The sequence below is a fragment of the Camelus dromedarius genome, chromosome 26 (genome assembly GCF_036321535.1).
Source record: "Camelus dromedarius isolate mCamDro1 chromosome 26, mCamDro1.pat, whole genome shotgun sequence".
In the NCBI taxonomy this organism is placed as follows: Eukaryota; Metazoa; Chordata; class Mammalia; order Artiodactyla; family Camelidae; genus Camelus; species Camelus dromedarius.
Genome location: NC_087461.1, coordinates 12,124,497 through 12,137,813, shown reverse-complemented (window position 1 = coordinate 12,137,813; position 13,317 = coordinate 12,124,497). Strand labels below are relative to the sequence as shown.

Genomic DNA, 13,317 nt, shown 5'->3' with positions numbered 1-13,317 from the left:
GACCCATGCTTTTCTTGGAGTCCTTGTTGAAAGGAAATCATCCGGGTAAAACCACCTCACTGCTCAAGATCATTTTCTTTCTAGAATCTTGGAGGTGAGAATTACAGTCAGCCCGCCATATCCAAGGGTTTTGCTTCCCCAGATTGAACCAACTGCAGATCGACTTGAGCATCCTTGGGTTTGGGTACCCATGGGGGCTCCTGGAATCAATCACCTATGGATACCAAGGGAATAACTGTACCATCCTGTACTGTGCTGAAGGTCAGAGCAGTTGTAACCTGCTCTTCTACCCCAAAGTCCTTGGCCACCTTAGGAGGAGAATGCCACCATCATATATGTTCTACACTAGCTTTTCCAGATCTCCTATATATAACCTGTCATCACTAGATGCTTTGTAGAAGTATCTTCATAAGAAAGGAGATGCCAAATTAATTAAATCAAGGCACATATGAACTAAGTTCAAGAATCAAGATGAAATTACTTTGTCTTTAGCTCATTTTCAAGTCAATAGAACTGTTATATAAACTCATGTTAAAAAAAAAAAAAGGCTGCCTTTGGAAGTTTCCTGAGTACAGATAAGAAAGAAAAAATTTCTCTCTGATTTCGAACATCCCACTGTTATTGGGCTACTTCATAGAAGTGGTTTTCTGAAGACTATGTGAATCCAGCAATCCCCAGAAAGGAATCATGTCTATAGATTTCTCAGTCACCCTCCTGTGTTTTTGTAGCTTCACATCTTAGATGTAAAATTTCACTTGAGAGTTTTATATGCAAGAAAAGCACTCACAGATTTATTTGCTTTTTAATATAATGAAACTGCAAAAGAAATTGGTTTGGTGCTTTATTCCTGAAGTTTATTTTTGACCCTGTATTCCTAAAGTTGAGACTTTTAGGAGTTGAAGACTTTTAAAAATACTTGTACAGATTACATATATCTAAAATAACACCACAGCATAGGTGTAACAATGGACTATAATTTTGTGCTATAGTAATTGTTTCTGGCGTTCTTGTTTTTAAAAATTTTCTTTCACATGGTGCTCACATTCATTTTCTTTTCAAAATAAAATCTACAAAGAATGTTCTCTTCTTTCTTCCCCTATTTCTGCATAATTGTGCTAATATATTAGTGAGGGCAGTTACATTTTAAATGACATGTATATATTTAGCAGCATAATTATGCAAATTCGACCATGTTTATGATTGTAAATATCTTTTCAGAGCAGCTACTTAGCATCTAGTCCTGGCTGAAATGCTTAGAATTCACTCCTGAATTCGCTTCTCTGCTGGGTGAAGGCAGGGCTAATAGTTCTCACTCACCAGGAAGAACACTGCACGGTGTGGGAAAGGGTATGGATTCCTTAAAGCACCTGGACATTCTATCTCACTTACTGGCTTTGTGACCTTGGACGAGTTACTTAACCTCTCTGAGCTCAGTTTCTGCATCTGTAAAATAGGGATGATGACAGTATGGATTCACTGGGTTGTCGTGATGGTTACAGCATATGATGTATAGAAACTGCTTTGTGTTGTGTTTGGCCCATAAACAACTCTCAATAAATGACAGTGTCATTCTTCTTCTTATAATATTACCCAGTATTACTCAGCAGTGCCACATTTCAGCCTAGTCATCAAGCTGTCTAAAAGAGTGCAGAACTGTAGTGGAAGATGGCGAGTGGGGCATTTCTTACTTTGTTCCACATTCTGACCTGTCCAGGTAACAATGCGGTGGTGGGTGGGAGTGCTGAGAGCAAAATGTCCAGACTTAAGTTCCTTTTACTAGAGAATCATTCTTTTTTTTAAATTGAAGTATATTTCATTTACCATGTCGTGCTACTTTCTGGTGTACAGCATAGTGATTCAGTTATGCATACATATACATTCTTTTTTAAAAAATATTTTATTTACTTAATTTTTGTTTTGGAGGGTAATTAGGTTTATTTACTTATTTATTTCAGTGGAGGTACTGGGGATTGAACCCAGGACCTTGTGCATGCTAAGCATGTACTCTACCACTGAGCTATACCCTCTCCCCCATACATATATTTTCCTTTTCATTATACACTATTACAAGATATTTATATAGTTCCCTGAATATAGTTCCCAGGGCTATACATTAGGACCTTGTTATCTGTTTTATATATAGTAGTTTGTATCTGCTAATCCCCAAATCCTAATTTATCCCTCCCCCTCCTCCTTTCCCCTTTAGTAATTAGAAGTTTGTTTTCTATGTCTGTGAGTCTGTGTCTGTTTAATAAATAAGGTCATTTGTGCCACATTTTTAGATTCCACATATAAGTGATATCATATGATATTTCTCTTTTTCTTCCTGACTTTTACTTCACTTACTGTGATATTCTCTAGGACCATCCATGTTGCTGCCAGTGGCATTATTTCATTCTTTTTTATGGCTGAGTAGTATTCCCCTGTAAATATATACAACTTCTTTATCCAATCATCTATCATGGACATTTAGGTTGTTTCCGTGTCTTGGCTATTGTAAGCAGTGCTGCTGTGAACACTGGGGTGCATGTGCCTTTTCAAATTATAGTTTTCCCTGAATATATGCCCAGGAATGGGGAGAATCACTCTTTATATACTTTTGTCATGTGCCTGGGTTGAATTAGTGGGGATGTTTAGATGTTTCAGTAACAGAAACTCTAAATGTAGAGAAGTGTGTGTGTGTGTGTGTGTGTCCATCTGTCTGTCTGTCTGTCTAGGGCTGCTGGAGAAGGGAAGCTAGCCTATCTGTGTATACACACACACCCCAGTTCCACCAACTCCATCCTCTGGAGATAACCTGATGAACAGGTGAGGAAACACCTCTGCAAGATGTGAGATAAAATTCAACCTCTGCTATTTCACATTTACAGGAACGAAAAAAAATCAAAAATGTAAAATTATATTCCAAATCACAACCAAACAAGTAACCAAATAACAACCATACGTCAGAATATGGTAGTGGTCATGACAGTATATTTTAGGTGAGCATTAATCTTTTTAGTCAATTTTCAAATACTCATTATTCTAGAAATAAGATAATTTGGATTTTCTAAAAGGAGTTTCTAACACGTAAGACAGAAATCCACAGCATTTTCTGAGCCTCAGTAGAACAGAAAACTCCAAGGAAGCAGAGGCTTTGAAAAAATACTGATGCTGCTTCAGGCTAAAATTCTTCAAGACTCTGACCTGGGAGCAGTACAGAGGTGACCACATGTCAGCAGAGGGTCCTTCATTTTGGTCCCGCCCATAACCCTACCCTGGGAACTGTGTTCAATGATGTTCAGTTACAGACACGTGGGAACATACATCAAGCTCACATGACAATGAACTAGGTGCTAAGGGAGAAGCCAGACACCATCATTGGCCAAAATGTGCCATCGTTGGCCAACAAGGTGTGAATGGCTTAATGTGCTACAAGGTGGAATCAAGCTCACAATCCACTTCTACCCACAAGGTGGGTAGGCATGGGGGTCGGCAGGGATGGCAGGGAGGATGGATTCTGGCCCTGGAGATGGAGAGTTTTTATTGTTCCCTGGACTAAATTCTTATGACTCGAAGTCCCACCCTATCAGTGACAGGCATGTCCCAACCAGCCCTGCACAGCCCACTGCAGCGGAAGCTGCACCCTTTGTTAGAAGCACAGGGTGCAGGCTTCCTCCCCTTAAGGCACGTCTTGGGAGAGTTCCTCTATTTGCTCCAATGAGCCTCAGTATTCATTCCACACCCTCAGCTTTCTATGGTCACAAGAAGCATCTCTTTCTTTGATTCTTAGAATTTCACTTCCTAGGGACTTCAGAAAGGAGAGAATGAACACCGTTTTCTGATTGTTAATTTTTTAAGTCCTGCATAATCCAGCCAGTCACTGTTGCTGGCTGGTTTGTTTGTTTTTCAGCTGTGTGAGAGGGTTACAATTTGTTGGTACATTAATGGTCCCTAAACTTCCACATTTCTTTGCCTTCCACCTTCCTGGAATCTTTCTTCTGTGACTGTGGCCCCTTCATGATAATGTTCTGCCAGTGAGGACAGAGCTTTCTGATTTGTGTGATAAGGAAGATGGTAAGATACACAACTCACATTCCAGTCACAATTTTGGCCTTCCTTCTCATGACGCTATGTAATAGTAAGTGATATTATCATTTTTGGTGAGGAGGAGGGAGCAGCAGTTCCAATAAAGTACTGAGTGGCTGAATATCTGATTTGTGTTTTTCATGCCCCTTCTGAGTCCCTCTAGGACAACAGGCCAAATGCTTCACCTCTTTTCGACTCATTTCTTTGACTAGATTTTTGTGATTATAATTGTTATGTTGGCTTTCTTCAACCAATTCAGGCCAGGGAAATTCCCTCTGCCAAAATTAGTTTTTCCCTGTAATAACCTACAATGAAAAAGAATAGGAAAAAGAACGTGTATGTGTATGTGTACGTGACCGAACACTCTGATGTACACGAGAAACTAACACACATCATAAATCAACTACACTTCGACAAAAAAAAATTAGCTTTTCTATTACTATATGAACTTTGGAGGGTTTTCAAGATGTAGTAGGCAGGTTCAGAGCTGGTAAATTATAAAAACATGTATATTAAAAAAGAAATTTAGGGGCAGGATATAGCTGAATGTTAGAGTATGTGGTTAGCATGCAAAAGGTCCTGGGTTCAATCTCCAGTACCTCCATTAAAAAATAATAAATAAATAAACCTAAATACCCCCAAAAAATTAAAAAAAAATTTAGATACCCAGAGTATCTCATTCACTAGAATAATTTTGCTGATCTCAGTACCACTCCCGAATGAGTATTACATCCACACCATTCTATTTTTATGCCAATTAACATTTTATCACTCTGGATGACAGACAATGACACCTTCTTTCCATTTCCCCAAAGCAGATGAGAAAACAAAAGGGCACTCTACAAGGAAAAACTCGAATTACCATTTCAAACAGTTAACCCTTGAACCACTCGCTCCTTACTTTCAGTGGGAGATCCATTACTATCAGCGCTTGATTGATTTGTCTGAATGGTTTCTGAAAAATCATAATTTTCCTCCGAATTACTCAGACTTACACGGATGATGATGCTGGTAGACCCACATTCTTGTTGGGGTGCCTGCCTACCTTTAGCCTGGTGACTGGCCAGCCTGACTTGACCACCAGATTTAGAAGGGCCTCTGATCCCATTGTTTCCACCCCCTCAGTGCCTGCAGGGCACACTGCTCCAGGTTAGTGCTCAGCTGACGCTATTCTCTTGCTGTGACTCCCACAGATCAGAACTCAACAACCCACATGTAGGTGTGGACCACCCTCGGCTCCCCCATCACCACCTTACCTGGTGTCTCTGTCTTTGGGTATCGTAGCCGTGCTGTAAGCAAACACTTGCTTCTCAACAAGAGGAGGGCCGAGGTCCACCATCCCGGATAATCCTGGAGTGGCCCGGGGCTTTTCAATGTACACCAAGGCGCCTGGCTCCTTTTTGAAGGCCTGGCGGCTGGGCGAAACCCGGTCAGGCTGCATGGTGTGGGGCGGCCCCAGGGCGTTATGGTGAGCCTGCAGATCCACCATCCTCAGGTCACTGACTCGGTGAGGAGAGGCCGGGGGCGTTTTGGCGCCCAGAGTAGGCAAGTGGCTCTCTGGATATTTCCTTGATTTCTGCCTGTACAGTGACTGCTCCATGTGCATTTCCGCTTGCAAAGAGGGGTTGCAGTAAGCACTTGCGGACCGAATGGCTGTGCGGTGATACGCAATGATGTGGTCGGGGACATCCAGCGGGTGCCCGCCGTGCGAAGAGGCTATGCTCATCCGTCCCTCGTGATAAAGGTAGGGATCAGGATAGAATCCCTCGTTTCGGTACATGGCCATGTTCTTGCCGCTCAAGTCTTCATCCGGCTTTACGTCTCTCCTTTCCAGGATGGCGCTGGGGCTGGGGGAGATGGATCTGGAGACAGGCAGGCTGGAGAGTCTGTCCCTAGGGATGGTGGCGTTACCAGGAACAACCATGGGGCGGGTGCCACCGTAAGGAATTCTGGATGGGGAGGGAGGCATGGAATGGGGCACAGGAGTGGACGGCGGAGAATTTGGAATGGCGTGGGGTGGATGGGCTGTGGGTCCGGGTCGAGAGGCACCCGGCCCATCTCCTCTGGCATAAACAATTTCTCTCTGCATCTGAAAATGAAAAGAGAAATTAGAAAATCTGCTTCGATATTCATGTTTTTAGAGACATCTTGGTGGGGCTTCTCTGATGAAGTAGGATGAATAGTGGCCTCTGTAAGATGTCCACACCCTAATCCCCATGTTCCCTTACACAGCAATGGGACTTTGCAGGTGTCCTTTATTAAGGATGTTGAGATGGGAAGATTATCCTGGATTATCCAGGTGGGCCCAGTGTTGTCACAAGGATCCTCATACGTGAAAGAGGCAGAAGGGTCAGCGTCACGGGAGATGTGATGACAGATGCAGAATCAGAGACATGGGAAGATGCTACACTGCTGACTCTGAAGAAGGAGGAGAGAGCCAGGAGCCAAGGAACACAGCAGCCCCAGAAGCTGGAAAAGGCAAGGAAAGGCATTCTCCCCAGAGCCTCCAGCGGGCGGGCAGCACTGCCAACACCTTGATACTGGCCGGTGAGACCCATTCTGGACTTCTGAACTCCACAACTGGAAAATAACAAATTTGTGGTGTCTTAAGCCACTGTGTTTGTGGTGATTTGTCACAGCAACCACAGAAATGAATGTCAGCCCCTGATAGAGGGCTGAACACTGGGGATTGTGAGGGAAAAAGACTGCAGGGGTTTAGATACTGAGGTCACAGCTTCTTAGAGACAAGAAGAAACTATGGGAGTCTTAATGTATCAAAAATGCTAAAATTAGGTTTTCTAAAGCTCATCCCAAGCACATTTTCCTGGTGTTAGCCCTGGAAAACAGATAGTAAACACCTTACCTGTTTTTCCAAACTGATACAATGTAGGGGCATGGCCACAGGAGGAAAGGATACAAGTGGGAAAAACTGGGAGGGAAGTTCCACTGATCTGCCAACTCTCTACTTGAGCCCGTGAGAAATCCGCTCCACCCAAGAGGTCAGGAGGAAGTAATGATTCAGTAGGTAACAGTGCAATTGGCGGCAAACTCACAGTGGGGACTGTAAGGAAGAGAAAAGGGAAGAATCCCGCCCTCTGGGGCTGCCGTGTGATGATGAGGAGTGTGTGGGGACAGGCCATCGTGAGCCCCGTACTTCTTGCCCAGGCAGCAGTGACTTCTGGGCTGTGTCCTGACCCCCAGTTCAGGAGAGTGGACCCTCCCACCCAAGGTCTCCCATCAGCTCTCCTTTAGAAGAAACAATGACTCAAGAATTGACCCAAGAGTCATAGATACAGGAAACAGATGGGTGGTTGCCAGCTGCAGGAGGTGAAGCCTGGGGCGGGCGGGGACAGGGGGGTGAAATGGGTTAAGGTGGTCAAAAGATATAAACTTGCAGTTATAAAATACATCAGTCCTGGGATGTCATGTACAGCATGGTGACTATAGTTAATAATAATGTATTCAAAAGTTGATGAGAGCAGATTTTAAAAGTTCTCATGACAAGAAAAAAAATTGTAACTATATGTGGTGATGGATGTCAGCTAGACTATATGTGGTGATTCTTTTGCAACATACGCATATATTGAACCATTAGGTTGTACATCTGAAACTAATACAATATTATATGTCAATTAGATCTCAATTGAAAAAAGAATCAAGTTAATGGGAAAACAGGAAAGTAATTTGCAACTGCACTATTGTATTTACCAAGGGGCAGAATTAAAAAATACAAATCAACTCAGGATGTGAATTTCTGATACTTTTTTTGTTTTGATCAAAGCCTAAGAGGGTCTTGCTTACTGAGATTCTCCAAACAGCTACAAGGAAGGGGATGGGCATCCAGTGGGACCTCCCAAGCCCATCTTCAAGTTCTAATTGTGCTGTCACCTTCCCACACGGGCTTCTGGAAGATGTGACAGACGGATAAGGAGAGCATAAATGGTTGGGGGTGGGTGAGGCAGGGGCACGGAGGAGAGGAAACAGGCTCCTGAGAGACTCACAGTGTGGGTGACGGGAAAGAGAGAAGAAAAAGACGTAACAGATGATGGTTGTAAAGGAAGCAGGGCCCAATGCCCTGAATGCATTCTGATTGCTTATCTTAAACATTTATTCATGTGGTGAACGTGATTTATCAAGCACTTGCTGAGTGAGAACCAAGCATGATTCTAGGACTAAGTTCTAAACAAGCCCCAGAAGCTCCTGCCCTTGAGGGAAACTTCCGGCCCTGCAGGGACACATTCTTGTGTGCATCTTGTAATGAGAATGCAGGAATGAGCCGGCCGGACTCTCATGATTCCCTCATCCTGTCTCTAGAAGGATCCAGCAGTGCAGAATCTCTGACCTGGGGCCTTTATATACTGTAGCGGGTTTTAGCATAGAAGTGGTCAACAAAAAACGCAAGCTAAAGGCAAATATGGAGCCAAAAAAGGGGCCCTTTGAGGGGTACATTACCTGTACTGTAATGTACAGCCAGCACTATCGAACTGGCTCCTCAGTCCCCTCAGGGGATCCCCGAGTATGCAAGCTCCTCACTCGAAATTACAGTTTTATCTCCACTAACCCCACCTCCCCAGCACATGCAGACACTCCCCCAACGACAGGCTAGTTTGTCCTCCCCCTGTAAACCAGACTTGGGATATCCTCAAGCTGTCCTCACACCTGGGACCTTCTCCCCAGTTCCTAGCCCTTGTGGAGTCACACTTAGGCTGAGGTCAAGGTTGACAAGCACTACAGGTGTGTCCACTCCACACTGGCCCAGCCCAGATGCTCCAGCCCACGCAGCCCTCATGGCTCAGGGGCTCAGGGCCTTAGACCAGGAGGGCATGCCCAAGGCCTATACCCAATTGTCAGGCAATCTTTTTTTGAGATAATTAGGTTTAATTACTTTTAGAGGAGGTACTGGGGATTGAACCCAGGACCTCATGCATGCTAAGCGTGTGCTCTACACTTGAGCTATACCCTCCTTCCCTATAGCCGATTTCTCATTCCAGAATGGCTGGAGCAACCATATAGCCAGGGTTTCTGCAGTAGATCAACACAGATCCTCTATGAATACCTCTCCCACCCACCCTGTCTTCCTCCATGCAGGGCTCAATGAAAAGAAAGGTCTGGCTTAGTGTTAGCAATGCAGGGCCTCGCAGGTGGTAAATACAAGACGGACTGGCTCAGCCAGCAACGCATATTTGACCAAATTCCCCACCTAATCGGGCCACACGATGCCAAAATCAACCCAAATTCCCCACCTAATCGGGCCACACGATGCCAAAATCAACCCAAACAAACGTAAAGATAAATCCAAACAAGCCACTGCATATAGTATCCCATGGTACTCAAGGCCAATCAGGTGCAACAAATGGTAAGTACTATTGTTATTACTGTTATTAATTCTAAAAAAAAAAAAAAAAAAAAAGAATAGGGTTTGAAATGCCTGTAATCCATTTAATGAACAGTAATCCTAACAGGATTAGTCACGATTCCTTGTTCTCTTTTCCCTCTGTATCTGGCTTCACATCATATCTTGATTTGAGGGCTCCTGACCCTAATGAACACACAGAGAACCACCGTCCCCCCAACTTTTCTGGCAAGAGAGTATAAAGAAATATCAATATTCCTAGGAGTAGAGAACTGTCCAGAAGAATAACAAGTATTCATGAAAGAAAAATGTAAAGTTAATTTTAATTAATGAAAAGTCAAGGAAATTTCTTTTAGAGCATCAGAGGAGCCTGTATAGGTGTTTTGAAAACATGTTTGGTGATGTGAAAAGAAGTGGTCAGGAGGTACATTATATAACTAGATGAAATTAAGTTACATAAAGTTAAAAATGAAACACACACCAAAAAACTCACTAGAAAAAAAATCTCACCAGACTTTCTGAGTGTCATGTGCAGATGAACTCATAAGGAAATGTAATAATGAATGAACAATAATTGAGACATGCTGTGCATTCATGTGGGGGATGCGAGTGATAGTCAAAATATTGAACATCAGTAGCCAGCATGGCGTAGGTACCACGCAGCCAGAATGAGACCTCAGCCAATGAGGATGGGTTTAGCCATGAGCAATCAGCACCATGTACCTGATGATAATGCTGTGTATCAGACCTGCCTTATCCACTTCAAAATAATCTTGCCAGCATCCAATAGGGTCACTGAATCACTGTCCAGCTGAGTTACCCACAGTGGAGGTGAATACAAGCACACAACTATGATAGAACAGGTAATCGAAGGTTGAATGTCTCTCTCGATATGGGTGATGAAGAGGCTGGAAGCCTTTGGCAAAATTCTTATGTTGCCTTGCCAACCCATGATTGACTCTCCAACATGAACCTTGATAATTTCATCCTTGTCTCTGCAAAGAGCCCAAGAAGAGAATGCTATGATCTTCCCACGACAGAGTGGGGAAAAGTTTCAAACCTACAACTTGAATAAATCCTTCAAGTTAGAGAACTTGGGTTCATACACTAAAGGATACAGATCAACCAAAGGCAACACGCTCTTAGGATGTGGTGGAAGGTATGGCGTGATAAAAAGAATCTTTTCAAGTCTTTGCTATTCCAATAAAAAGTGGACTTTGTATACTGCAGGAGATACTCATTGTTTGACTGACTGAACCAGGATGATGATTAAGATTCTATAATTCATAGTTTTAAAAAAGCCCCAGCCCTTTATATTAGTGTTCTTTCCATGCAGATATCTTCCTAGAACCAGGCACCTGCATAGTCTGGTTTTGTTTTGTTTAACTGTGTTTTGGTTAATGAGTAAAGAAATGGCATTAAATACACACTAGGATTTTCCGATACTAGTACTCAAAGTCAGAGCTTTTAGGAGAAAATTATATTAAATGTGAACTTAAGTAAGCAAAACACGTACATACACACAAACGCACACAGTTGCTATTCACCCCAATATATCTGAATCCTTTACTCTCCTACCAGTCTCTCTAATGCCACTGATTTTCTCTATCATCTCATCTCTCTGAGAAAGTGAAAATGATCTGAATATGTTACATCTTTGACGCTTATGCCCCAGAAGATTTCAACCCTAATGTCCTTGTGAGCTTTAAGGAATTTCATTTTACAGTAAGAGATGAGCAAAACATAAAAACAAAGGTCCTTTTAACACCTTCTCAGAGCACAACATGGGTATTCATTTGCCAGCACCTTGGTCCAGACAAAGAGCAAGTTCATTTATCTGCACTAGGTGTGCTGGCAATGCATGACGAGGCTGTTCTCCAGCCTCCATCTGCTTTGTTGGGCATCATGTCTCCCTCTTTCCATTCCTCCCGAAAGCACTGCTGGGTCTCGGTTGAGTCCTTCTGGTTCTGGTAAAGAGCATGGTTTCTTCCAGAGCCTTTGCACCCTGGCCTCAGCTGAGAGGCTGCTGTCCCCTGCTCAGAACACACGGCTCAATACGCTGTTTGGCTTGTACTTCCTAAAGACCAGAAAAAATCTGGGGCGGTTTCAAATTAATCACCTGAAGTTTGAGTGAGGAATCCAAACATACCTATATTTGGTTTCCCCCCAAGCACGATAAGTTAAATCAAATATTACTCATTTACAAGTTTCTCAAATGTCAGATAAGAGGGGGAGAAAAAACTAAAAATTACTTCTGGAAAAACATCTAGCATGAAAAATGTTGATTTCAAATCATTTGGGAAACTTCTCATGTAATCATGTCTCTTTGTGGCACATTAAAAAAATGTGTATATATACACATATATCTCTTTGCGGAAAGGGATATCATGTACAGTTTATTGGATTTCAAACCCCACCCTTCCAAGTCTAGAATTTGTAAACATACCACTCAATCAGACCATACAATGAAGTCACCGGACAAAACTGAAAATGACTCTTACAAGACACTTTCATCCTCAAAGAATTAAAGCCACTTACTTTTTCTTAAGGAAATCACCTGTGTAACTAACGCCGGGAAAAAGCACATTGGCTGAGCTCCCAATTACACGATTCCTTTGTTTGCTGGCTTCATCTAAATCCTCCGTTCCACACTTGGATAATTTAGACAGCTTTCTCTTCAGAGAAGAAATCACCAAAAAACAAAACAAAACAAAAAAACCAAAAAGCCCCTCAAAAACCCAACCCCCCAAAACAAACAAATCCAAACAAACCCACAGATCCTAAAATGTTCCCCAGCTTGCGTATTCACAGCCAGGAAAGACCATTTTGTTTCACCCCGTCTTCCGAGCGAAGCTGCTACAGGCATGGATAAAAAGTTGTCCGCCCCATGATAAGCCAATTTCTCCTCCCCTTGGAAATTAGTCACTGAATAACCTCAGCCCACATCCAACCACAGGCTACCGCACGGGTGACTCAGTCCTCTAACAATTGCTTACACAGAAAACACACCAACAAATGAACTCTGAGAGGCCTAGGTAAACGGGTTAACAATGAAGGAAATATTATAAGACAGATCTCACCAAAGAGGATCACTAAAACTAGCGAACAGTCAGGCACCAACAAACAAAACCATCAGAAACCCCAACGTGCTAATTATCCCCAGGACCCACTCTCAGATCAGTTGTTCTGTTGGGGATGGGGAGGGGAGGGGTGCTGCTGAGAAAACCCAGCGAGGCTAGCGCCCAACACCCTTTCTGCTGCCAGACTTCTGAAGTCCGTGGATTGGAAACCCAAGGAAACGTGAGCCTCTTTCCCCGGTTTGTAACACCGGAGGGAAAACAAGAGGGTGACAGAGGGGAGGCTGTCTATTAATTAACCAGCCAGCTTGCACCAAGCTGAACTTTGAGTAGCAGCCGCTCACCCATCCTAGGCGGTCTCAGGCAAGCAAAGTCAGTCATCCTAGGAAACATACCTGAAAGGAGAAGGAAAGAGGGAGAGGGCCAGCCAAGGCTGAGCAGAGGGTATTCCAGAAAGGTAACCAGCGCCCTGATGCCCCACCCTCAACGCGGCAGACGAGAAGGCCAGGGCGGTCCCCAGAGACCGCCCCCCCCCCACCCCGTGGGCAACTGCCATCAACACAGCTATTTCCTTCCCAGGGAGCAGGCGCTGGGAGGTGCGGGTACCAACAAGAAGTGGCTTGTGCGGCCCTCAGCGGAGACAGGCATCAAGACATTACCAACAAAAGGGGAGAGAAAGGAGGCATTTCCTGAGCTCACAGGTCGGCTCCCTTTAATCCCCATCCTGCTTTCGGGCCCTCGGGGGCCAAGCGGGGTGGAAAATGGAAATCCAGTGACAAGGAGCTCCAGGCCCGCGGGCCTCAAGCCACCCGCCATGAC

At 43.8% G+C, this 13,317-nt stretch overlaps 1 protein-coding gene across 1 annotated transcript in view; it reads right to left on the bottom strand.

Moving 5' to 3' along the window:
• KIAA1217 (KIAA1217 ortholog) overlaps nucleotides 1-13,317 on the bottom strand; it is a 278,742-nt gene that overhangs the window by 55,158 nt on the left and 210,267 nt on the right. Inside the window, 1 exon segment of the mRNA XM_064479399.1 lies at nucleotides 5,325-6,157. Coding sequence (XP_064335469.1) covers nucleotides 5,325-6,157 — 833 coding nt within the window.